Source organism: Solenopsis invicta, chromosome 14, assembly GCF_016802725.1.
Source record: "Solenopsis invicta isolate M01_SB chromosome 14, UNIL_Sinv_3.0, whole genome shotgun sequence".
NCBI lineage: Eukaryota > Metazoa > Arthropoda > Insecta > Hymenoptera > Formicidae > Solenopsis > Solenopsis invicta.
The window spans coordinates 17480295-17505724 of record NC_052677.1 but is presented as its reverse complement, the minus strand read 5'-3'; the positions used below and the strand labels follow the sequence as shown (position 1 = coordinate 17505724).

General features: G+C 35.9%; 4 protein-coding genes and 1 long non-coding RNA gene across 22 annotated transcripts in view; 3 read left to right on the top strand and 2 right to left on the bottom strand.

Moving 5' to 3' along the window:
* The window catches only part of LOC105207809 (protein alan shepard), a 60604-nt gene extending 55074 nt beyond the window's left edge, over positions 1-5530 (top strand). For all 12 annotated transcript variants that reach the window (XM_039457451.1, XM_039457442.1, XM_039457444.1 and 9 more), the window contains one exon: positions 53-5530. The gene's annotated coding sequence lies outside the window, so the exon portion shown is untranslated. The remainder of the gene's footprint in view (positions 1-52) is intronic.
* On the bottom strand, positions 5108-8020 carry LOC120359546. The gene is made up of 2 exons (XR_005576321.1): positions 7905-8020; positions 5108-7544 (listed from the first exon to the last, which is right to left on the bottom strand). It is a non-coding gene; the product is annotated as an uncharacterized LOC120359546 (long non-coding RNA).
* A 116-nt stretch (positions 8021-8136) lies between these two features.
* LOC105207696 (palmitoyltransferase Hip14) lies at positions 8137-18338 on the top strand. 5 transcript variants are annotated; one of them, XM_011177282.3, is made up of 10 exons: positions 8137-8584; positions 11754-11892; positions 12063-12262; positions 12381-12590; positions 12670-12964; positions 13118-13318; positions 13802-13963; positions 14038-14194; positions 14399-14643; positions 14788-15024. In XM_011177282.3, the coding sequence occupies exons 2-10, from the start codon at positions 11755-11757 to the stop codon at positions 15022-15024; spliced, it is 1845 nt and encodes a 614-aa protein (XP_011175584.1). In that variant the 5' UTR covers positions 8137-8584; position 11754. The 5 variants fall into 5 exon arrangements, with proteins under 5 accessions (XP_011175584.1, XP_011175585.1, XP_039313372.1 ...); XM_011177283.3 differs by having other exon boundaries at positions 8138-8584; positions 12685-12964; XM_039457438.1 differs by lacking the exon at positions 8137-8584 and adding an exon at positions 8769-9000.
* Positions 18339-19050: 712 nt separating this feature from the next.
* LOC105207808 lies at positions 19051-23486 on the top strand. Its single transcript, XM_039457092.1, has 4 exons — positions 19051-19210; positions 21333-21516; positions 21584-22033; positions 22400-23486. Exons 1-4 carry the CDS (start codon positions 19051-19053, stop codon positions 22824-22826), a joined length of 1221 nt encoding a protein of 406 aa, XP_039313026.1. The 3' UTR covers positions 22827-23486.
* The window catches only part of LOC105207694 (MOB kinase activator-like 2), a 26945-nt gene continuing 24494 nt past the window's right edge, over positions 22980-25430 (bottom strand). For all 3 annotated transcript variants that reach the window (XM_011177277.3, XM_011177278.2, XM_039457452.1), the window contains exons 3-5: positions 25216-25340; positions 24165-24392; positions 22980-23664 (exon numbers count right to left, since the gene is read on the bottom strand). In XM_011177277.3, the coding sequence (XP_011175579.1) occupies positions 23585-23664; positions 24165-24392; positions 25216-25340 (433 nt within the window). In that variant the 3' untranslated portion in view covers positions 22980-23584. The remainder of the gene's footprint in view (positions 23665-24164; positions 24393-25215; positions 25341-25430) is intronic.

Here is a 25430-nt window from a genome sequence, read left to right as displayed (position 1 = left end):
TTAGTTCGTAATAAGACGGCAAACGGACGATAAAGGGATCTTTCGGTTACAGATGTACGATCGCGCTAAGGGTTACGTGAATTAGGAAAGGCTTACTGATTGACACTTGAAGATATGCGCAGAATGAAGGAGAGCAACAGATACGAGAGCGGATTACACTAAGAAGAATAGATTTGAAACAAAAACTACATTACGTAACGAATAAGATTCTTCCTCACGATAAATTGACTTGCCAGCGTTTTTATACGTTTTATCCAACAGTAAATAGAGGAAAGTAGATGATATTTTGCAACGAGTAGGCAGAATGAATGTGGAGAGAATGCGTAAGAGTGAGAGAAAACGAACGAGCGAGAGAAAGAATATAATTGAAGGAAGTACAGGAAGACGAGTATGAGAGCAATCACGTGTCGTTCGCGTGGAACGACACGTGCTTCCATACTAGTGGCTCCGTTAAAACTACGTGATGGCAAACACGTACATTTTCATGTACACATGCATACACAGAGAGAAACACATCATACACGACAGTAACGAAAAAAACCAAGTTATTTACGAAGAACAGTTTAGTGTCAAGCTAATAGGCTTCCATGATGTAACTTTAGGTATTATGTTTACTACGGACAGATGACAGAAGCTAATCTCGAGAGCTCGACAGTATGGAAAATATTTTAATGAGTGAGTGAAAGAAAGAGTGAAAGGAGAATGTGTATGTGTGGATGTATTAACTATAAAGAAAAACGAGGTAAGGAGAAGAAAAAGTAATACTGCTCAGAAATAATAAAGGAGAATTCTTCCCAAGGAGATAATAGTAAATAGTAATAATATACAGCAAGAACGAGAGCGAGAAAGATGGAGAGAATGTATGAGTGAGAGAGCAAGTGTGTAAAAAAGAAGGAGAAGATGCACTACTTCCAGGACGATGTAATATTGAGAGAAGAAATTCAAAGATTCGTAATTACGACTAAAAGGAAGAGGTGCTCGTTCGTGATACTCGCGAAGATACTTGTTTGCGGTTGAGAGTACACGCACGTAAAAGCAATTCATCTTCTGCGATAGCGCACTTCACCTCATCTGTTCTCTCGCGTGCAGATAACATGAGATACACAAAACAGACACTTACCCACCATCCTCATCGGAATTCACGTGTCTTTTCGAGTTCTGTTTTTTCCTTTTTTTGTTATTTTCCGCTTTTACATTCAGAAACATTCCATACTGGGTATATACGTGCATTGTTACGCGGAGATATATTTTAATCAGGAATACTGGGAGTACACCAACATTTCTAGCAGCACCGCGCATCTCCATCGCGTTGCGTTTCCTTGTTTCTTTTTTTTTTTTAACGACAATGAACTTTTATAGATTAAATTTCAGAGATTAATCAGGAAAAAAAATACGACGGTAAAATTTATTTCTAAAATAAAAGGGGAGAAATGCAATTTTCAGAATCTATGTATAATTACGAAAGAAAAAATGGAACAGTACTTTTTAGAGTGTTATATTTACGATGATTACGAGTTAGATACGGATCGATATCAATTTTTTAATTGTACAGTGAATACAGATATTTTTTTTAGAATCGTGCCTTTTCACACAGATCCGTTAAATGAAAGAGAGAGAAAGAGAGAGAGAGAGAGAGAGAAATATATATATATGCAGGAGAAAATTGTTATAATATATTTTTACGCATCGTTAAACTCAGATGCGGAGTCAAATCTTAATTTTCTAATTAATATATCTGTAATTGTTTTTGTGTTAAATATCTCTATACATTTGTTTTCGTTGTCAATTTGATAGATTTTGTACGCGTGATTACATGCATTATCGAATTGGAATTATCGGACTGTACGAGAGAAAACAAAATAGACATCCACACACAGAGCACAGAGGCAGTCCGTAATATGTAATAATAAAAAAAGAAAAAAATCTAGGAAAATCAAATCGCGACAAGTCGAGAAACAGAATGCGAGATGACGAGAGAAAGAGAGAGAGAGAGAGAGAGAGAGGAAGAATGTTTGAGAATGTGTCTGAAAAAGAGAGAAAGATTAAAAAAAAAAAATGAAAAGTAGGTTTGTTACACGATGAGAAACTAGAATGTAAATTAATTTATTTTATCGAAGGAACGCGTTATATATACTGTCGAGAAAGGATAAACGGAAGATAAAGGACGCAAAGATGCATCGATCTACACGTATACATGCATACGCACATACACAAGATACACGCGTGTACAGACAGATCGAGGGGAGAGTAATCGAGACGACACTCTGTCATCTTTCGAGATGTCGAAATTGATGGCTGTAAATAAAATAAGTATTCGTCTGCATGATCAAACGGAAAATTCGATCGAGGAGGATTGAAACTTCCTGAGCGTCTTTGCGACTGCGCGGATAATTGTATTTACCGAGATGAGTATATTTTCTCAAGAATTTGGAAATTTGCAAAAGTAAACGCTTATATTACTTGAATTCATTAAATACCTTCGTGTTGAGCCCCGTTTGAGTCTTGATTATTCTTCACGTTACACCTGCGAATCCAACGAAATCTCCATCTCTTCCCCTTCTTCTGGATGTCTCTTCTCCCATATCTACCATTATCACCATCATCATCACTATCATTATCATCACTACTATCACCATCACCATCATCATCACTACTACCATCATCATCACTATCACCATTATAATCATTATTCGTGCATCCGGCAGAGTTTCGCGTTGTCCGATTAGGATTGATAATTGAGAATCGAGTGAAGGAGCGATAGAGAGGGAGAGAGTGTAAGAAAGCTTTTTACCAAAAATACGCGAGAACTGCGGACTACTCGCGCGACACACGAGAAATTGAACGAAAGATGAAAAAAGCGGCAGCAAGAGCAGGTAGTTAGATAGAGTTTTAGCGAAGAGAGAAAAAGAGAGACGAGTCGCGTAGTTATTATTATAATATTACAATAATGACGCTGTATTATTATAATTAACGATTTACTATTATTGACGTCATCTAAACGTATGAAAGATTTTTACACTGTTGAGACTTGAAGTAAATAATATATTTAGTTTATTTTGGTACATCACGATGACGAGAGAGTGAGAGTGAGAAATAGAGAGAACGAGAGAGATAAATTGACGAAAAAAAAAAGAAAAAAAAGCCGAGAGCGAAGAGGTAGAAAGGCGAAGTACGAGCTATTTTTTAAGAGACAGACTTTATTACTCGATTTGAGTCCACGCATTAAGGTAAAAAGTAAAAAAAAAAGGAACGCAGAGAATGAAAGGAAGAGTGATTGAGTGCAAAAGAGACTGTGTATGAAAGAGAGTGCGAGAAAGTATGTGAGTGAAAGATGGGAAGCTAACAGGAAAGTGCGAAAAAGAGAGAGGGGAGCACTTGTTAGCGAGTGCGTATTGTGTATTTGTTGCACAAGGCGAGATTGTCACCACTTGACTGACAAAAAAAATCCACATGTGATTTTAATAGTAAATTTTGAGAATTTTACTAAATAGAGACTTGTATACACTAAAAAAAAGTAACTAAAGTAATTATCGTGACTGACCAAACGAAGAAAAAGGGAAGAGGGAGAAGAGCGAGTAAACAGCAGCAGTAATAGTTGCGCCGACTGGTTCAGGGGACGAAGGAGGGAATGAAGGGGACGAGGACGGCAAACGCGATCTGCCGCGCGTCCAGTGTCCCCGGATATGGGTAGAGAGATTCCACGAGTGATCGGAAGTGTAGAGTAGCCGGAACAGAAAGAAAGATAGAAAGGAATGGAGAGAAAGAGAGCGAGAGAGAGAAAGAGAGCGATCGCGAGCGAGAGTATAGTTATTATGTACAGAATACGCGTAGAGACGCGTCTTTTTTTTCTTGCGGCGACATGTTTTTCGCATAGGTAGAGTTGAACTTGATGATTAAAAAAAAAAAAATCTTAGGCTAAGCGACGAGCAAGTGAGCGCGCACTTGCTCGAATTAGGAGATAATAGAAGAGAGAGGAGGCGATCTTTTATCGGATTAAGAAGCGGCTAAGTTTATAAATAGACGTAGGTAGGTAGGTAGAACAATAGTTTAGTTACAATAGTAGTTAGGATACGAATATGCCTCTCATCCCCCGTGTCCCCTATCCTCCCTCTGTGTGTTGTCGCGGGCACGGGGGACACGGGCGTGGGGCACCGTTCAGCCTATGCACCTCGCACCCGTCAAGACTGACTGGCTATTCATATTGATAAATATATATATATATTATTCTTCAGCATATATATATATACATATATGAATTGTATAATTGTATAAATAGTAAGGAACTATTTGCTTGCTGCGCACCGCGGGTCGGGTGCGTGGGCTGGCCGGATGTGGGCTCTTAAACTCGTCGATAGAGTGCGGGGGCTCGTCGGATTTCCGCGGCAGAGTCTCATCCCCAATCCGAGAACCGGAAGCGCACGGAAACGATTCCTGGTCACTCAGGGGAAAGACGAAGGGTGCTTCCACGTTGAATCCATGTGGACGTCAGATGCGAAAAATCATATAAAGTTTTTTTTCTATGCGATTCTTTGCCTCTAACGCGAACCTTTCGCCGCGGGGACTCTCTCGAACTTCCGCAGCCCGGCCGCCAACAAGTTTCAGGCAGGAAAACGGTTCTTGCCGCTGCGGACAATGCTGCTTTCCGTAAAGCTTACTCTAGAGTTTTTCGCGTAGACACTCTTTTTAGATTAGGCGTATTGTAGTTGATAGGCTGATTGTAGAAAACGGAGACGAGAGGAAGAGCGAGAAATTGATTGAGCGAGAAGCGAGACGAAAAAAAAATGTAGGATGTTTTTAAGAGTAAAATAACTTTAGTCGAAATCGGCTTAAGAGAGTGAAAGCGAAAACGCGTGTTTGCATGTGTGATAGAGAAAAAGCGAAAGAGAGAGAGAGAGAGAGAGTAAATTAGCGATAAAGCGAGGTTCGAGGTGACTAGATCATCGTCTTGTACTTCGACTTGTACAGTCTTTAGCTTTTCAAGTTTTTAAGTCATTGTTTTACACATGTTTGTTAAGCGACTTAGCTGTAATTACTCGAGACATCTTGGGTTTCTCTTCCTCCACTCTTCCTTCTCTTCCTCACCCGATGTATCTCCGTGTCCCCGCCCCTCTTCCCTTCTTTCATTTTGCATTTGTACTCCGCTATTGTCCTTCGTGTTCGACGGCGAACGAACCAACGAAGGAGGCGGAAATTTGTAATGTAATTTTACGACGGAACGAGAGACACGTACCCCGTGCGTACCGCTTACCTTTCCAAGATCAACGAGAGAGAAAGAGGAAAAAAGGCAGGAGATAAAAAGGGGGAACGATGTTGTCGGACGCCGAGGTCTCTTTTTAAATACGCGCGCGAGGATCAATTTGTAGAATTTCGAGAGTACTTTTAAGGCAGAGGCGAAAGGAAGGCGTTAGCATGTAATATGAAGAAAAAAATCTTTAGACCTTAAGGCAAGTTGTGTCATAGTTAGTTAAGAGATCTAGGGAGACTCTTAGGAAGTCGAATAGGTGCTGTAATAAAACAAAGTTTAACACAAGAAGTCAGAATTAGATTTTTCATGAATAAAGTAAATTAAAAAATTAAAAAAAAAAATGGATGAAAAAGCTCGGGATAAGAGGAACGTAAAGAAAAAGAAAAAAAAACAAGAAACGTAACACACGCGACGTCGACGACACAAGGGGCATAAGCCACTAAAAAGTGCCCTTAGTTTATTTTGGATCGTTTAAAAAACGCTAGTCTTTGTGTGTGAGAGAGAGAGAGAGAGAGAGAACGAGAGATAGTAATGTGGGGGTTTCTTTTAGATAGGGTCTTCGGAGAATAAATAATGAAAAAAATACGAAAAAAAGGGAAAATGATTAAAAAAAAAAACAATCGTGCGATGAGAGACAGAGAGAGAGAGAGAGAGAGAGGAACCGACGAGAGTGTACGAGAGCGAGGAAGAGAGTGTGCGCATGTGTGTACGTAGGTGTGTGCGTAACTTCGAAGAAAAGAAGATAACGCGTACTCTCGAAGAACCGTCATCTGCCTATTTTACACATGGCACACGCTTATAAGGAATATATACATACATACATACACACACATACACCACACACAGACACAAATACCTGTACAGAAAGAAAACGAGGGAAAAAATGTGCGTGCGCTATTGCGGAGGGATGCACGCTCTCCGCTGCTCCTGTATTACCGCGTAACACCCTGTGTGTCTCTACTATAGGGGCGTGCACTTGAATCGGTGGTCTTTTTAGAGTTACTTACGAGTAATGAAGAAACGGTTTGGTAAATAATTAAATAATTCGCGATGCGCGGGAAAAGCGAATTCCCGGATTCGTCACGATTATCATCCCTTATTTTTGATCAATAAACGATCTGTTTTTGGGGATTTATGCTGATCGACACGACTCTTACCTGACCCATCTGGCGCGGTTTTCCTCGAAGAAGCCCGACGAAGAGAGGAGAGAGCAGCTGTGCCAATCCAGGAACAAAAGAACATTTTTTGTTAATAGACTTTTTATTGTTTTATTTTTATTATTACAAGAGATGGATTACTGTATTCGTATCATCGATCAGGTCTTTATATTTTTTACGTGCGATATTATAATGTGATTGAATATAGCCGATTTTTTGATAGATTCGTAACTACATACAAGTTTTGTTTTCGAAAATCTATCTTAAAAAGAGCACATTCAACGCGAGTACAAAAATTCTCAGACGCGAAGGATAAAAATTACATGTAAAAGATGACGGCTATCATTGACATAATAATAATCTATTACTATTTTCTAATTTTTTAAATCATTAACTATTATAATAAGTTTATCTTACAGAAAACAAGAGGAGTTTCGGCGTCTATTAACTACAATAAATCTCGTTTTATAAATCTCGTATTACGTTTGTAATTAAGACTATGTTGTTGGATGTAAACATCTTTAGTGTCCACACTGCCGGACATCAACTTACAATTAGTAGTCGCAGCTAAAATTTTTATCAACGTGTCCCAGGAGATCAAATAGCAGTATCTTCGGACTGACAAGGCATAAAAGTTAATTTTGCATAAATCTCATATTGATTAATATTGTCACTTCTCCGATTTTCACTCTATTGCAATATATATTTGAATCCGATTATAATTTTAATTTGAAAATAATTTTATCGAATAACAAATATGCAATTTAATACTAAGATGACAATTCTAGCTTTCCAAAACAATTGTGAAAGAAAATATTCTTTTTTCAGCAATGCGTTCAATCAAAGAATTCATTCAAAAACTAGGAGCAAATTAAGAAATCAAATTCCACTTGGTCCTTGATATCATTCGATTTGGCAAACATTCAATTTGATCTTTAAAGTAATCAGGAAGTTTTTTTCATAATTAATTTGTACAATTAGATAGTCATAGAATGTGCAAAATTTCTAAAAATATATTTGTACTATAAAATTGGGAGATTTTTTGCCTCTTAGAATTTAAGTTTATTTATCAAGCTGGTTAATTCGTCATGATCATCGAGCTGTAGAAATCCGGATCAAGGAAATCCGAACTGCATAGGTATCTAAGATTGTAAAATAAACTACTCAATATAATTGTTATATAGTACACTCGTTACATAATAGGTGGTATACTGTTGAGTGGGAAATTATAGTTTTAAAACTGTAACTTGATGTTTGTTGGAAAAGTTCAAGTTTATGTGTTTTAAAAATAATTAATTAAAGTTAAAAATTAACTCTAACTCTAATTTCTCTAATGTATTTTTTCTTTTACATAAAATAAATTTTTAACTTGGGGGAAAAAAGTTATAATAAATTAAAGTTTATGTATTTTAAAAATAACTAGTTAAAGTTAAAAATTAAATCATTTAAAATTAACCAATTTAAATTAAAAGTTATCATTTAACTTTTTAACTAGTTATTACCCAATCCTGGAGATTTGGATGTTTCTTGAAATTTTTTGTAATTTTGAAATTGCCGGCACAATCCTGCCATTATGTAATGTCCGCTCACGATACAGATGTCTCTAGCGACGTTCTTGATCCACCGGTTTTCGCGCCTAATTATTACCGACATTGCCGACGGTGCCGAGCGACACTGTCGCGTTTAGTCAATATCGCCGCCCATCGTCGCGTAAAACGTGCAAAACACGGGGATGATGACGGATCGGACTGGAGCGGACGGTCTGAAGTGAATCGCGGAGAAGTGGTGTTCGCTCGCTCGCTCGCTCGGTGAATACGTCGGTGTTCTCTATGCTCTACATCGTCGAGAAGGGCGAGTCGAACCGGCGTGTGCGGATCGCGGAAAGCGGGGAGAATCACGCGACTCCCGTGATCGAGTAGACGTTACACGAGGGTGTCGTGCCGAAAGGTCAGCCCCGGCGACTCGCGCTCGCGGCACCGAGTCGCGCAGTGCATGTGTGCGCGCGTATGATATGCCGGTGCCCCACTCCCTGGTGCAGCGCGACACAGCTCGTCGTTCTTTAAAACCGCAACCCTTTGCCTCGCGCCCCCGACAGTATTACCGAGCACGCCGCCGTCGTGGTCGTCGTCGACCGCTACTATGCGCATCACGCATTAACAACGCACAAACACTGTAAACTAAGGTGAGCCGAACAGTTTCTCTCTCTTTCTCTCTCTCTCTCTCTCTCTCTCTCTCTCTCTCTCTCTCTCTCTCTCTCTCTCTCTCTCTACGTGCCTACGCATGTATGTGCATGCGTGCGTGCGTTGTGTAAAGCGATTTATTTTTGTGCGCGTCTCGAAGATCGATCAGCGGAGTGTACGGCGAGTGTGCTTTTCGGCTTTTCCGTCTCTTCCTCGCTTTGCTAGGGGGAGGAAGAGCGTGTGTCGAGGGCGAGTTCCGAGGGAGAGTCGTCGCGTCGGGTCGCGTCGGGTCGCGTCGACCTCCAAACGTGGAAATACGACGGAGAGAGGGATGGGGGTGTATACTTGCGCTTAGAGCTCCGAATCTTTCGTGTAGAAAAGGAAACCTTGCCCACCTTGTTTATCCTGTGACACTAACGTGATTAATCATTCACCTTGGATTGTCTCATGGTCTAAAACGGGAAAGATTCATGAGATACGATCGTAATAGATACAAATTAGCGTTTCGATTTTACAATTTAAATTCGATGTGTGAACGATGCTGTTAAGATCAACAAAATAGCAATGCGGGATTTGCCTTTGTGTCGTAATTAAAAAAAAAAAGAATAATATACCTTGCAAGTAAAGTTATGATGGTCAAATCTGTTAAAAATTAACAGTATTTTGAGTGAGCATTTTTATGAAACCACTAAAAAATTAAAAGCGGAACGAAAATGTCATTGGCTGTTGCTATGTCTTTCTATCTTTAAAACTTCTATTTTATATTGATTTATTTATAAAAAAAAATTTTTTTAGATTTTATTGATTTTTTTATTTTTTTTATTTTTTTATTTTTTTTAAAGAGCTCATGGGAGTTTCAGCTAATTCAATAAGTTAATGTTAAAATGTATGTCTTTAAAATATGTATCTGTTACGAGATATCAAACTAATGACTATGTAACAAAATGCAAAAGTTCAATGCCCTGTGCACAATAAATGAATATCAGTTATTAGGAATAGGAATCAAAATTTTAGAATCCATTTTCTCAATGAATATTAAACATAACGCACAATAAATACTGATACGAATAAAACAAGACATAAATGTGCTGTACAAGATACAACATAATTTATTATTCATCTATATGTATAATGTTTATTGAGAAAACTGTGATTTTAAAATTTTAACTCCTATTTTTAATATCTAATATTGCTCTATTGTGTGCAGGAACGTAATACAGAAACAGATTTATGTATAAGCTAACGTAATACAGAAACAGATTTATGTATAAGCTAACGTAATACAGAAACAGATTTATGTATAAGTGTCTTGACTTTCTTCGTTTTACTTTTCTCTAAAGTGTAAATAAAAATTAATATAATGTGAACTTTATACTTGTGTTTTGTAAGAGCAACTAAACAAACAGGTCTAATCGTGTTATTATTCATTAGCTGTAGGCACTTTAACTGGAAAGAGAATGACCTATTGTAACCTTGACAACATGCATGATTTAGTGATTTATATACCGCAGCATGCAACATTAGTCAATGACACGAATACGAAAGAGCACATTGTGCGTTACGGGGGAAATGATCATTGGATTTATGAGTCAGGGATATCGCATTTTTTTAATTCAACATAGTCCCAGGCAGAAAACGTTGCTTTTCTTATGCAGTTGAGGAATAATAAAAGATCAGCCGACTCTATAAACACCCAGATAATAAAGCAAAATTGTACAAATCTACAATTTCTTATGATGCTGACAACTTGTCTTATGTTTGTTTTCAACGACTTTGAATGTACTAACATTTGAGAAATAACATGCAGGCAACAGTAGATCTATTCTTTTTTATTGAACTGGTTGCATTAGATCAAAGTTTATCTTTTCTTCAAACGTGAAGGGAAAAAGATAAATTGCCTAAGATAATTTGGTTAGGCGTGTCTTGTGTCATGACCTTGATATAACTAAGACATGAATAAGACACGAATAAGACATGCCTATTAAGAGTCAAGACCTTTTTCAGTTTTTTCCAACACACGAGTTTTGTCACTCTGGCATGTTTTGTAAAATCTGCATGATAAGCTTTCTCAATTTCCTCTAACAAAAAATTGTTTAAGGTGAATTTGAAATATCTTTATTAAAACATCAATTAGGGCCTTTTAATTTGCAATAAGTAACAATTGAAACTAGACCATGTTTTGTATATAATACAATTAAAGACGAGATATACTATCATAGCAGAATCTAGACTCTGAAATAATATTTCTTGTAATTTTACATAGATTTCTAATTCTTTTGAACTCTCTGCCGTTACTTTCGGTTTTATAGCTTAAATATAGCTCATAAATTAAATTGGAATAAATAATATCACAGAATTAAATTAACAAGTAAATTTTATGTTACTGATGCTTTTTTTATTTCAGCCTTATGATCATTGTAGAAACTACAATTCGTTTTCTCCTATGAGATTTATTGAGATTTATTTTTTATTATACTTGATGTAATTAATAAGATACTAAGGTAATAGAGTATAAAAGAATTTTTCTTTAGTATCTAATAGCTAAATTTTTTAGGAGTGTCTCAGAAATATTTTACTTAAAAAGTGAAACATTTCATAAGTTTTGATAATCATTTGATAGCGTAGACCACTCTTTCTATAGTGCCCTTATACTTTACCAGATGACCCTACCAGTGCTAGATTATGTGTTACGACATCCTTGATCTAGATTTGTTCAGACATTTCATAAAAATTCTGGTGCAAACTAGTAATACAGCCAGTTCAGTTAAAGAGCACAGGCTTCTGTATACATATATCTAGATAACAAAGCGTGTTTTAACAAAATTATGCATGTCTGTTACTTTTGACGTTGGCAGCTTGCCGTATATTTGATAATTTTGAATTGAAGTAAACAATACATATGTAGGAAACAATATATACATTTGTTAAGTACTTATATAACTTCATTTTTATAAAATTCTGTTTCTATCTGATATTTTTCAAGATACAGATGAGAAAACTGGTTTCTCGATGAACAAAAGTTTACTAATGCCAGTGATGGTTACTTGCATAAATTATTTCGAAGTTGCGTAATTTTGTTTTCCAACTTTATTCTACTGAACATATCTTCCGCAATCAATATTTTCTATGCTAAAGACAATCTTCGGACTTACATTCTTTCGTCGGTTGTAGCATGTACGCGCTGCAGATGCAGACCGCCTGCCAGGGCGAGGGCAACGGTGAGCCCGATGATCCCAGCAGCCTTCATCAGGAACCAGTGCGACCTGCCATTCAAGATTGCAGTTCTTTCGATATTGTCAGAGCCACACAGGTAATCTCAGCGATCAAATTGAAGTACCTATTTATATCTCAAATTTATACTTTTGAAAGATGAATATCACATGTTACATTTCTATTGAGAACTCGATAGAAACTCATAAGCACGCAATTTGCATTATTAAAAATATAAATTTAAGATGATTGAGTAAAATGTATTTGTAGTATGGAGCATTGGATCGAGTGACGCAGTTGGTGGAAGCTGGTGCCGATGTAAATCAGCCAGATTCGGAGACCGTGACGCTATTGCATTGGGCTGCTATAAACAATCGCAAAGAAATTGTTAAATATCTCATTGCGAAGGGAGCAGTAGTCGATGCTATCGGTGGTGAATTGGCCTCGACGCCATTGCATTGGGCTACAAGGTACTTGTACTTTTAGAAAATATCAATATTATTTAAATTGAATGATGTATGATTTTTCATGAGACCAATTTGAAAAAAAAAGAGAATTTAAAAAGAAATTTTTTTATTGTGCTTCCAGACAGGGCCATCTCTCTACGGTTGTGATATTGATGAGGGCAGGCGCTGATCCAACTTTGAGGGATTCCGAAGGCTTCTCCTGCATACATTTGGCGGCACAATTTGGTCACACGGCCATAGTAGCTTACTTGGTAGCGAAAGGCGTAAATCCAAACATGCCGGATAGAAGTGCCATGACGCCCCTTATGTGGAGCGCTTATAAAGTCAATAGGTACACAGAGTACTAAATTAGTATTCTACAAGCGATTTGTTTCTTCCAATAGAATAACGTAATATTGGTTACTTTAAAGTTTTCCCTTCTACAGTCTAGATCCGACGCGATTGTTGTTGACTCTAGGCGCGTCGCATTCACTTACCGATAATCTGCACGGTAATACGGCTCTGCATTGGGCTATTATAGCAAAAAACAACACAGCGATATCTTCCCTAGTGCAACATGGAGCCTCGTTAGACTTGCCGAATTTTCAAAATGAAACGCCAATGACGCTGATAGGTCCGCATATCGGCGCTGCGTGGCTAGGAACTAAAGCCAGTTTCGATATCAGGGAAAAGCAAGGTCGTACGAGAACATGGTGTAGAGATAAGGTAATGATTTTGTATCATAAGCGTATCATAATATGTACCTATGCATTTTTTTTGAACTTAATACACTTTTCTAAGAGAGAATTTGGGTCGATCAAGCTCGACTTTTTAGGCTCTTCTGTATGATTGTTTTATTTTTGTGTGTTTTTCTTGCAGAGAGTTCGTTGGTATTGCATGGTCAGTACGCCGTTTATAGTATTTTATGTGATTGGTATAATTCTACAGAGTGGATGGGATTATTTATTAAAACTAGGTGCCTTCATCACCCTTTACGTAGCGATGTATCTAATGAACCATTTCGTGTTCGACGAGCGGCTGTTTCATATTTTGCCAATGTCGATTTATCTGGCAACTAAGGTAGGTGTAATTTTGAGTTTAGTTCCAGATCAAGAACGTTTACGTACGATTAGTTTCTGATAAGCTGCTAAACATGATAAGTAACATTATCGATAAAATGATAAGCTCAAAAGATAGCGATAGTTCAATACTAAATATCGTAATAATACTACAGATAAAATGAAATTATTAGCAGCGAGCGATGAAAATATATGACTTCAATATAATTAATATGTAAACTATTAGTCATTGGCAGGGAAATTGAAGTTCTTGTGAATTCCTACATGCGTGATAATACATGTTATCAACAGATAATTGAAATAAGGTTTTAATAAGATAATACATATGAAAAATGCAGAGTAATTGCTTCTCAATATTATCATATATGGATTTATCTTTAAGTATACCTTACATATTTTTTCTTATATATTTTATGATATAATTAGTTATAAATTACTGATACATTTGAATTTATTATAAAATATTGATTCTTTCTCTTTCCAGATGTGGATATATGTTACGTGGATCTTTTGGCTAGGTATCCATGCAGCATGGTATGTATGGTTGTTATTAGTCGGTGGATCTGTTCCTCTCTGGATATGCTTCCTACAGTCTTGGCGAGGCGATCCCGGAATTATCACAGCTACTCACGAGGATAAATTAAATGTACTTATTATTTTTACATAGTAGAATTATTTCACATACATGAATGACAAATGTGTGCATATTTTTATTTGCAGACAATAATTGAATTGGCTGAGTCAGGTGGTTTCGAGCCGCAATGGTTCTGCAGTAGTTGTTTAGTCAGAAGACCCATGAGATCTAAACATTGCTCTACGTGTGACCGTTGTGTGGCACGATTCGATCATCACTGTCCATGGGTTAATAACTGCATTGGTAAGCGGATACAAACACTCCGTTTAGCATTAATATATAGTAATTTTCTTTATGACTGATAGATTATATTTCTATTCTCATTTTATTTATTTTTTTTATTTTACATGTGAAAATTAATAAGTTAATTATTAAATATGCATTTTATGAAAATTAAATGCAAAACAGTGAAATAGGATAGTCGTTATAATAATCTATAATTTTCAGGTGCACATAATCACAAGTATTTTCTTGGATTTCTGGCGTCCTTGCTGGGATTGTGCATTGTTATTTTATCCGCTAGTGTACGATATTGGCAGTTTGAGTGCTGGTCAAACTTAACAAATGGTCACAGCGCAGACAACTATCTAGTAGCCGCAGCTACTTGCGATGCTTGGGTGATGTGGGTAGCAGTCAATACATCTCTTCATTCTTTCTGGGTCGGGACTTTATTAGCGTGTCAATGTTATCAGGTATGGCGATATTGTAATTTTATTATAGATTTTAATTCATATATCTTATTACGAGATTATCATTGACAAAAGGAAGAAAACTTTTAATTTTTGAAATATATTACTATGAATATATTATGATCATATTTTTTCATGTGTTTGCAGATTATGGTGCTGGGAATGACAACGAACGAACGTATGAATGCCGGTCGTTACAAGCACTTTAAGCAAGGGAACCCGTTCCATCGCGGTGCTCTGCAGAATGCCGCCGACTTTTGTAACTTCAGCTTTTGCGGAGTGAAGGCGAAACCCAGCTCAGATTGGTTGCACAGTTTCGATCTAAAGCAGAGCATTGAGAAGTTACCTTTGCTCGCGCAGAAAGATAATTTTCAGTACGTTTAGAATTCTGTAAGCCGTGAGAAGCTTGTACACACATACATATACCATATCACTTATGCCTGATATACTCCTTGGGCCACCAAAGAGTTGCCGCAAACATGTAAGTGACTTTCCAGTACGGCAGTAATTATGCGTACACGGACGGATTTCGTTCGCGTCTTCTCTAGTTCTATTATACAGCAATCGCTGAATAACGATTTTCCGACTCGTATGTCGTAAAAGACTGTTATAGTGCGAATGTGCATATCCCACCTATACTCTACTTAAGAATATGAGTGATGAAACGATAAAAAATGCACAAATTTCATGATTCGATTTAAACTTTCATCGCCCAAATATAATGAACACGGAAAAGGAATGAGTTTCTGTATCGTTTATTTACGAATACAGGGATAATTGGAGAGAGACATGTAGAAAAAAAATTGAAGGTTATAAAATCAACCTGCAAACGGAAATGGGCAACATAAGATCACTAATTTGCGTCAATCATTCATTTCAATTAAGCATCATTCAATTTATATCTTTGATATCGAGTTTTCTTTTTACCAAACAGTAGGATAATTCTTTAATAATTCATTAAACGCATATTGTAAATATTTATCTTGAATCATATTCATTTATTCATATTTATTCATCATTCCACATCTGATTTAAATATTGCGATCCGTAATAGCAATTCAACAGATGTGCTTCTTCAAGAAGTAAATGCACTTAGAGCTTGAAAGTATATATACTATTCAGTGATTATAAATTTATAAATCTGATACCTCTAATTATACTAACGACTTAATCTGCAAGATCACATCTAGGATTACAGTTATTTTATCAACAGAATAATTGGAAGTCTATATATTTCTCATTGCAAATGTTTGAAGAATATTTATATCGATTTATTCTCGATGAATTCTATAATTCGTAAATGATAAAATGAGTAAAGATGTAAAGTAATAAAATTTATTGATAGACAAGAATGATTAATGTTCAAATAATGCAATGTTTAAAATTATATGGCGTAACAGAAAAGTAAATAATAAAGATGTGGGGCCTACATGTCATCGCTATAAATGTGTATAAATTATGCAAATTAGAACGCGTAAGAAAATCAAATGCTGTGCGGTAGAATTATAGCCAAGAGAGAACTACATAACAGCTATTTATACTGTTTAGTCTATATTGTTCGTATTTGTAAGAGACTACCTGAATTAAGTGCCATGTTATGCTTCTTGAAATGCATTTATGTAATTGACATCACAAACTTCTGTTAAAATCAACTACTATTCGTATTGGTTACTGTTGCGATTAAAATGTAATATTTATAGTAATAATACGGCATTTACAGTCACAAATTGATATTAGAAAAATTATTTGTAATATTTATTTACGGACTGTGTTATATATGAAGCATGTCAAAAAAAACTGTGTAAGCCACAAAGTCGCTTTTTGTATGTTAAACAAAGAGTAAATCTAGAATATCGTTACGCAACAGATAAATTATTTATTGGCTAAACACGACAGACAACGGTCTGTGTGTAATTGTAATTTAACATTTAACTCCAAACTGATAATTCTTCCAAATTATATGTACAAATTATTGCAGAAGAAAATGGAAATTATTGCTTGTACATTCCAATTAACGGTAGCATTTTATAATGAGGATGTAGGAAATGTCAATTTATAGAATTATCCCATCAAATCTTTCGATTTCGAATAATTTGATTAATAATAAAATATATTGTAAGTATTATTTTCTAGATGCACTCATGGAAATGAAAATTGCGTAAATATGACGTAAAATAGATTTTTCTAGAAAGATCTGTTTTACTTGATGTAAAGTATACCTACTTTTCAGTAGGATAACTTCAAGGCGTTAATTTTTCGATGAGTGCGTATAAAAACAAGTCGATCAAAGGTTGGATATTTGCACAGTATAGCTTTGATTTTATAATTAATATAGGTAAATGTATATTTAGTATATCAGAATTATTCTAAATATGCATCCGGAAGGACATGTTGGATGAAACATCGCTCGTGATGCGTTTAAGCGCTAGTTATATCGAAATTTCTATTTCTCTTAATTATAACAAATTCAGTGAGCGTTTATTCGTAAATATAAATCTATACTTTATTTAATGCGTAATAAATAAGTATATCAATTTTATTTTAGTACCGAGAATCTAACGTAAAGACTTTTTATGATTATTCAAGCAACACGTCTTCGAGATCATTGATACGCTCTAGTTTTAATTCTAGGTTCGATTTACCAGTTGTATTAGTTGTACTTTATACAGATGATTTTCTCGCCTGATGATTTCTTGTACAGAACGATGAGAAACATTCGTGTACAAACTGTTGAGAAACATACAGATAGTTTTAATATGGATATACTTGACATAGCAATCACACGATTACTGCAAAAAAAAACGAGTACTCCATGTCAATGTTGTTAGCAAAAGATACGTGTATATTATAAATATAGTAATATGCATAGAAGATACAACTGATTGTACTATAACATCATTTGTCGGACAATTACGTTTGTCAAAAGGATTATTTTGCGTCGGACGGCTCGATTCGATTGTTGCATTAATTACTTTTATTTCTCTCAATCTAGTCCAACTGAGATTATATAATAGCGAACAATAGCATTGATATACTTTGTTAACTAATGTGTTGTGATTACTTCCTGTATGGAAGATCTAATCGTCGAAGTAAGCTGTATTAATCTTAACTTCTGTATGTATTACGTATTAATATTTGAAGATTGGGATTGAAATCGATATAATTTTGCCGAATTGACAGATAGAAGACGAGATGATCAACATGGGCGTATACGATTTTTATGTTTATTTGTGTTATGAATGTAACGCGACAATTGGCATATAATGCCTAGATTTTCGTATAAATTATACCGATTTCTGCCCTCGCAAATCATGAGTATCAATGCGTCGTTAAGCAAGCGAAGTGATACGATATAAAAGTAATAAGACGTTTTTACGGCCGGGAAGCGTATATGTAAAATCCTAATGAATGTTATTAACATACACGCACGTTTCTTACATTGCTGCATTTTCTCAAGCTCCGTAAAGAGATAATTTTAAGATTATATATACGAAAAATATCTTATAAAAAAAGAAAAAAACAGATGGATTCACACGGATATAAAGTTATAATTCACGATGCGACACCTTTATTATTACTGTGATTTGTGAAGTATAATAACGAAAAACATATGTAACACGCATACATTGAATGTTCGAATTGCTGTTAAATTTTTAACGAATTATAACATAATATATACACGATGGTGTGGTGCGTTATTTAGTATCTTTTTAAATGATAATTGTCCTACTCTGCTTCCAACTCTATATAACAGTAAATAACAGTCTGTCTAATTAATTTTACTTAAAAAATTTTGAAATAAATATGTATGTGTGTGTATTGTGCTTGTTTTCAGAAAGCAAAATTAGACATGATGCTCTATGTTTCTTTTTTAATTTTTCTCGCAATATATTATTATGAGACAGATAAGTCTGAAATGATGTATTTTTAATTGCAAGTGATTTTCAAAATAACGCTTTATAATCGAGATTTCCATTCGTGATAACAAAAACATTTGTTGTATAAAAGAGTATGTAATTTAATTACATTTATTTCCCTATATACTCTTTTGGTCCGAAAAAAATTACATGCATAAATATCATCGTTTATTATCGTAGATTTTTTCATTGATCTACAATAGGTCTTTTCTTAGGAAAAAAATTATTAGATTCTGTCTTTTTTTTATCCTAATTTTTAGTATCGCTTATCATGACTTTAATACATGTGATATTTAAATTAAAAATTCTCACCGAGATTATGGTCGATACGACTTGAATACGCAACGTATGTCGTACATACGACTGCAGTCACTGCAGGTCGCTTTTGTTATCGCCTTTATTCTGAGTTTGTATTACAGTTTAGTTTGTGTTCATTGTGTTGATGTTATTTTAATTTTCCATATGTGTTTGATCTTGAGGAAATGCGTTTGACATGGTCACCGGAGAGGATTGCTCTTGCGCCGACACAACGGAACCTTCCAATTTAACGTCCTTACGTTCAGACGATGCTACCTCGGTTATAAATTCCGACGTAAATGCAGTCTGCACCGAAGCGGTCGATAAGAGGAACGCCGTTGAAGGAGAACCTAAAGGCACATGTTTGCATTTTTTCAAACGTTTTACGAAAATAAATTATATGTACAAGACTCTCAAAATTATTACTGGATATTTGTTTGACAGCTGATTCTTCATTGAAACTGTCAATTTTTTTCTAAAAAAATATCAGTGCATAAAAGAGGAAGATGTATGATTTAGTACCTTGTTTCAATTTCAACTTACTCTAAATTTATCCTATTTATTAATATTTACTATTAAAGGGTTGGATAATTTAAGTTTTGGTAATTATCCAGAATATCCTCACCATGAAATTAGGCTCATTCGACGCGTTTTCGAAACGAATGAATCTGGCAGAGAAAAATATCGCTCTGCCCCGCGAATCAAGATATCAGTTCACAAATTTATTAAGGCGAGATTTCAACATTATCATATTTTAAATATAGTTATATAAAATTTACGAGTCTGTCATGTACTAAGAAAGAAAACTTATTGTTAGTCAAAATTAATTTTGTTGTGAGGCAGACATTTGTTGCCTGCTTTAATTTAACATGTTTTATATTTATCAGTTTAGTAATGCGAAAGATTTTAGCTATAATTTTATGAAATGCGTTGTTTTGTTCCACATGGGATTACGACTTAAATTAATTTCAATAAATTTGTTTTATAGGCCATTAACTTTATTTTAATTAAGTTTTAAAAAATATTAATATTAATCCTGATTTTACACAATTCCAAATTTTTTTACACAAATAAAATAACAATTAAAATTAAAGAGAACAAAGGATGATTTCATATTAATAATAATAAAAGAATTTTAACGCGTTACACAATTTTTTAAAATGTAATATTTAAATGTCAAATAAAAAGGTTCTTTTATTAGAACATGTTGCATGTACCTCTCGAAGCTTCGAAGATTCATCAAAGTTATTAGGAAAGTAAATTACGACAGGAGGAAGTAGGTAACATCGGAGAAATGGCGCTATCCGTCCGATTACACAGCTCGAAAAATCGTCAGAGTTATTAGGAGTACAGAATTAGCGAGTAGGTTTACTGGATTTCTGGGTAAAATATCCCCACCCCATAGGGAGAGAAGCTACGCGGTAATTGGCTAAACTTACATGATGGCTTCCTGGCGCTGGCCAATTAGCGCGCCGAAACTGAAATGATAGAAACACCCCCGCCTCTAAGACGTTGACCAATCAGCGCGCCGATACTGAAGTGATAGAAACACCTTCGCCTAGAAGACGCTGACCAATCAGCGCGCCGATACTAAAGTGATAGAAACACCCTCGCCTAGAAGACGCTGGCCAATCAGCGCGCCGATATCAAGTCGCACCTAGCGTACTGTCGGCAACTTCCTTGCCTATTCTGCTTTCCTGATACCTTCTGATACTTCAGACACAATATTTTTCGGTATTTTGAGCGCTGCAAGACCCAATTCTCGCCTACCTTACTTATCGATATATCCTGTAATAACTTTTACCGATTTTTTAAACGATCTTAAGGAGCGTATAATTAAATTCTCATTTTTAAATTAATTATTAATTAATTTTTTGCAATATTTATAATAAAAATAATTTTTATTAAAAAATTATCTTGTCCTACGTAACATTGAAAGAAACGTTTGAGAATTCAAGTTTAGTAAGGCAAAAAATTTTAGCAACAATTTAGTGAAATGATATTTTACAATGAAGCTTTATGTAGAACTATGCTAATTTTTAATATGTTTTCATTGTTAGTATATGATAGATTCGTCAATTTAGCAATAGCAAGCAAAAAATTTCAATGATGAATGAATATATCTATTAAATCGTTTATAATTAAATAACACTGAATTTAAATAATTAAATAGTAATCTATACTGTGCTTTAAAAACAAAAATTCTTTGTTATAAGAACACAAAAATTCATAATTTATTTTTTATATGAAATAATAAAGAAATATCTTTATATAGGAATGCATTTTTTTTACACAGGTAAATTTTAAACTTGGGAAAAGGATTTATAACTCAAAGTTTATGTATGAAAAATAACTAGCTGAAGAATTAAAAATTAATTAAGTTAAAAAGTATTAACTTTTAACTTTATTATTTAACTTTTAAAGTTACTAGTCAATCATGTTAGTGTAACAGTTATTCTATTTGCATCTTTCACGTAGAAACGGATTGCAAATGTTCTGATTTGTCGTCGGTCGCAACTTACTGCATATCCAAGACAGCCAATGTTCCGTCCGCAGTTCCAGGACGACCGGATCGCCAGTCGCAGCGGAAGAAGTCGAGGAGTCAGCCACCTGCGACGCAACTTAAATCGAGTTACCCGTGCCTCTGTCACAGCCACAAAATGTAACGCCGTCACATCCATCTTATCTCGTTAACCAATTTATTTCTCAAAGCAGATTTATCCTTCCAGCAACGGCTATGTTCTGCCTGTGAAATTCAGGGAAGGTACATATAGAGACGCTGTCGAGACAACGTCGAAAGTAGTGACGGTGGAATTGCATTTTTCAGAAAAGCCGCAGTCGCGCCCATTCTGGAGCCGCTTCGGTTGGAAACGGCCGAGAAACGGCAGAAGGGACAAGATGTACGAGATAAAGCTGAAACAAGTTCAGTGTCCCCACTACGCCAAGCCGCGTCCGAACGGTCCGCCTAAGCAACATCTCGATGCTGTGTTGCAACCACCGTACAAATTTCAACCTTTTGTCTCTCGCGAAGAACTATCGGAAGGGATACCGAGTAAGGATGTCAAGTACGAGACCGACAAGTCGAAGCCACCTAAGTATCCAACGAAAGCGAAACTCAAGAGAGAGGAAAATCTGGCGGAGAAAATCGAGATCTACTATTTTGATCATGGAAGCTCCGCGTGGGTATCAACTACTTGACGAGAATACTTCTCGTTAAAGAACGTTTCGCAAAAGGATGTTTTATTTGCTCTTAATTTTTATGTAAAATCGTGTTTTGTAGTTACTTGAAATTAGATGAAAAAGTGGCATTACAAATTAAATCAAATTTTTTATACATATGCTAATAAAATTAATAATTATTCGTGCACATTTTTTATCATTTAATAGGAAAAAAAAAGAATAAAACTAAGAACCTATAGTTTTTAAATTTCGATAACTTTTAGCTAGTGTTGTAGAGCCAAGACACATCCTTAAATTTATGAATTACAATTTTAAAAATATCAAAGAAATGGTAATTAATCACTCTACTATAATATCTGTCGCAGATATTATCGAACGACTGATTGCCACCCTGTACTAATTACGGACAAGTGCGCCGAGAAGACCGATCAAGCGGCGACCCGCTTTTGGGCGGAGATCTTCGGCACGATCCACATCGGTATCGCTTTCATCACGGCCTTTATTCTGCAGCTCCTACGCTTCGTGCTCTACAGCGTGATCCGGCCGTTGACAGTCGGGATACTCCAATTGATAGCGGATTACTTTGTAAAACCGCTGCTGTCCATTCTGTTTAACGCCCTCGTGCAACCGATATTGATCCTGCTCTACAACATCGCGACGTCATTGAGGGATCTCTGCGAGCCGATAGCCGAGGCGTTGGGTCTGTTCCTGAGGGAGATCGCGAACCTCTGCGCCGCCATCAGGCTCGTGGAGGTGAAGCACGTTCACGTACCAACCACCGCTTGCACTTGAACTCATGAACAAAAATTGGAAACTCTTGAGAAGATCGAGCTTTAATGACTTGACTAAAGACTCTCTCGAAAGATTCTCGGAGATTGCAGGCCCACTTCTGAAAGAAAGCTGCGTTCCGCGCGAGATGTCCGATTCATTTCATAAACAACAATATGCCTTAACACCAGGTATATATTTGGTATTATTTTAACTTTACAATATCATTATTGTATCATTTTTTACAGAACAAATTATCTCTTATAGCAACTAGCTTTGTCAATAATAATTAATTCGTTCTTTGTCACTTTCGCGCGTATTTTCTTTCGTTCGCTCTCGCTCTCTCTCTTTCTTCTTCATCTTCTTTCTCTTTCGATCTTTCTCTCTCTTTACCTTCCTCATAAATCTTACCATTTAATAAATTATGTACAATCTCACAAACAACAAACGGAGGAACCTAATTACATCATGTAGTTGTTCACACTTCGCTATGTACAGGTACTACTGGTATATCTTTTTCTTGTTTTTTACAGAATCGCTGCTTTCTCTCATTCATTCTCGCACTCTCTCACTCTTTTTCTCTCACACTACTTCTTTCTTTCTTTCTCTCTCTTTCTTACCGGCCGATCGTATCGCGATAAACCTTATTTTTTTCGCATGTAATCTACAAAAAGAAAAAAAAGAGGAGACGAAAAAAACCGAATGAACGAACGTATCGCCTATCGTCACCTAGTCTCAGGAACTGCAACCTCTGCTCGCACGCTATGACGCATCGCAGCGATCTAGGTGGTACTGCTAGTGTTCGTGGTGGTCGGAGTCTCCTGGATGGCTAAAGTCTGCGAAGGCGCGGATGTCGAGTCACCTGCAAGCAAACAGCCAAGGGAGGGATCAATAATATAAAATCGAACGTATACCACTCTCCGGACCGTGTAACGTACTCGACTAAATATATGCTTAATGCACCGTAATTGGGTATGTCCCTTAATCGCGCGATTGACCCAACTAACGTGAAAACCTTCTCCCCGTAAGTCTATATTGACGTAGGCCAGTCCCATCGTTGTCGACAAACACAGCGGAAGTATCAAAAGACCCTTGTATACACAGCCTACCTTTTGTTTAAATATATTCCCTTCTAGTTCAATCTGAGTCTCTGATTCAATCGTCTGTTTCGATAGGGAAGGATAATAGTAACGAGAAAGTTGCCTGAGACGTGACCCCATTAAACGCGTCGAAAAAGAAATAGTATTCCTCCGTTCGAAAAACGTAATCCTCGGATCTCTTGCCGGCATTGCGTAATCGGCATCGATCAATACCGCATTGGTGGCAGCGACGGCGACGGTCGCGGAGGCGTACAAAACTTACCCAAGAGGGCGGCCTCTAGGTCCCCCAGGATCTCCGTCTCCTTAGGGTCTATAAGGTTGAAGCGTTGATTAAGGAGCGTGAGGTGGGCGAATACACAATTGAGGTGAGCGTGCAACCCCAAAAGCGCCACCTCTCTGAAGTGGCAGTGGTAGATGTGTGCCACTACGTGGTACAGTAGCCGCAGGATCTTACGCACTATCGACTCGAACGAGCTCGGAAACTCGTTTGCTGAAAACATCACAGCGAAACATTAATATTTAACATTGGTCGCTCTGCCGTGTAGCGATTATATAACGCGAACACGAATAAGATTAATAATATCAACCGATCACTAACAAATTCTAACAACGCTGCGTATTGAAGTGAAGTTATAACATTTATTAATTGAAGCGTTTTCTATACAAAAGTTTATTCAAAAAATAATCTAAGTCATCTCTCAGTAGTATCACACATGAACAATTTTATTTCGGTAAGAATTGGTTCAAATAGAAAATAAGAAATACAAAAGAACTAAACAAGTCCAAGAGTTTTCAATTTTTTTTAGATGAGTCCATAAATATTAATGAGAGTCTAAAACTTTATTCTTATATCTATTATTATCAAAGGAAAATTACCATATTTATACCAAGAGAAATATAAAAAGATGTTTTTGTTAAGAGCAAGTTTTACAATTTTGTAAATAAAAAGTGAAAAAGTGTTTTGTATTTCAAATAATATTTTCTTTCTCATCTCTATCATTATTAATGTATTACCAAAAAATTAAATGTAAGATTCTACGTTGTAAATCCAAGTTGTAAGAACAAGTCTAGAGGTTTCTTGCTTTCTTCTTTTAAACGGGTCAAGATATTAATCAAACACTTGCAACTTCGTTTTTAAACTTATTATATGTCTGAAAAAAACTACTATATTTACACGATGAATAATTTGAAGATGACAAGTTTTTTCTTTCCTGAAAATTTAACAATTTTTTTTAGGAAACCCTTCAATTAATAATACTGAAATTAGACACGACGAAGTAAGTACATAGTTAAAAGTTTAAAGAGCAACTCACCATATTTTGTAGGGAATATAGTTTCGTCGCTAACGGTGCGTTGCGTAAATGTCATAACGTAGTCTATATATTGTGGCGCCGCAACCCTCGTTTTCTTTCCCTTTTCGTCGAACCACAGATACGTTCTGGAATAATAAATCAACTATTACAAATCGATTGGCTGTTCCGAGCGTGCAGTGACGTGACGTGCGTACGAGATATACATAAATAATTCG

What these genes read in the sequence shown, in the direction of transcription:
- LOC105207696 (XM_039457439.1), top strand. Translation starts at nt 11,755, where the DNA reads ATGTACGCGCTGCAGATGCAGACCGCCTGCCAGGGCGAGGGCAACGGT. An exon ending in ATATTGTCAGAGCCACACAG is followed by an intron (nt 11,893 to 12,062) that starts GTAATCTCAGCG and finishes ATGTATTTGTAG; the next exon opens with TATGGAGCATTGGATCGAGT. An exon ending in GAACATGGTGTAGAGATAAG is followed by an intron (nt 12,965 to 13,117) that starts GTAATGATTTTG and finishes TTTTTCTTGCAG; the next exon opens with AGAGTTCGTTGGTATTGCAT.
- LOC105207808 (XM_039457092.1), top strand. Translation starts at nt 19,051, where the DNA reads ATGGTCACCGGAGAGGATTGCTCTTGCGCCGACACAACGGAACCTTCC. An exon ending in CTCTGTCACAGCCACAAAAT is followed by an intron (nt 21,517 to 21,583) that starts GTAACGCCGTCA and finishes TTATCCTTCCAG; the next exon opens with CAACGGCTATGTTCTGCCTG. An exon ending in TTTGATCATGGAAGCTCCGC is followed by an intron (nt 22,034 to 22,399) that starts GTGGGTATCAAC and finishes TATCTGTCGCAG; the next exon opens with ATATTATCGAACGACTGATT.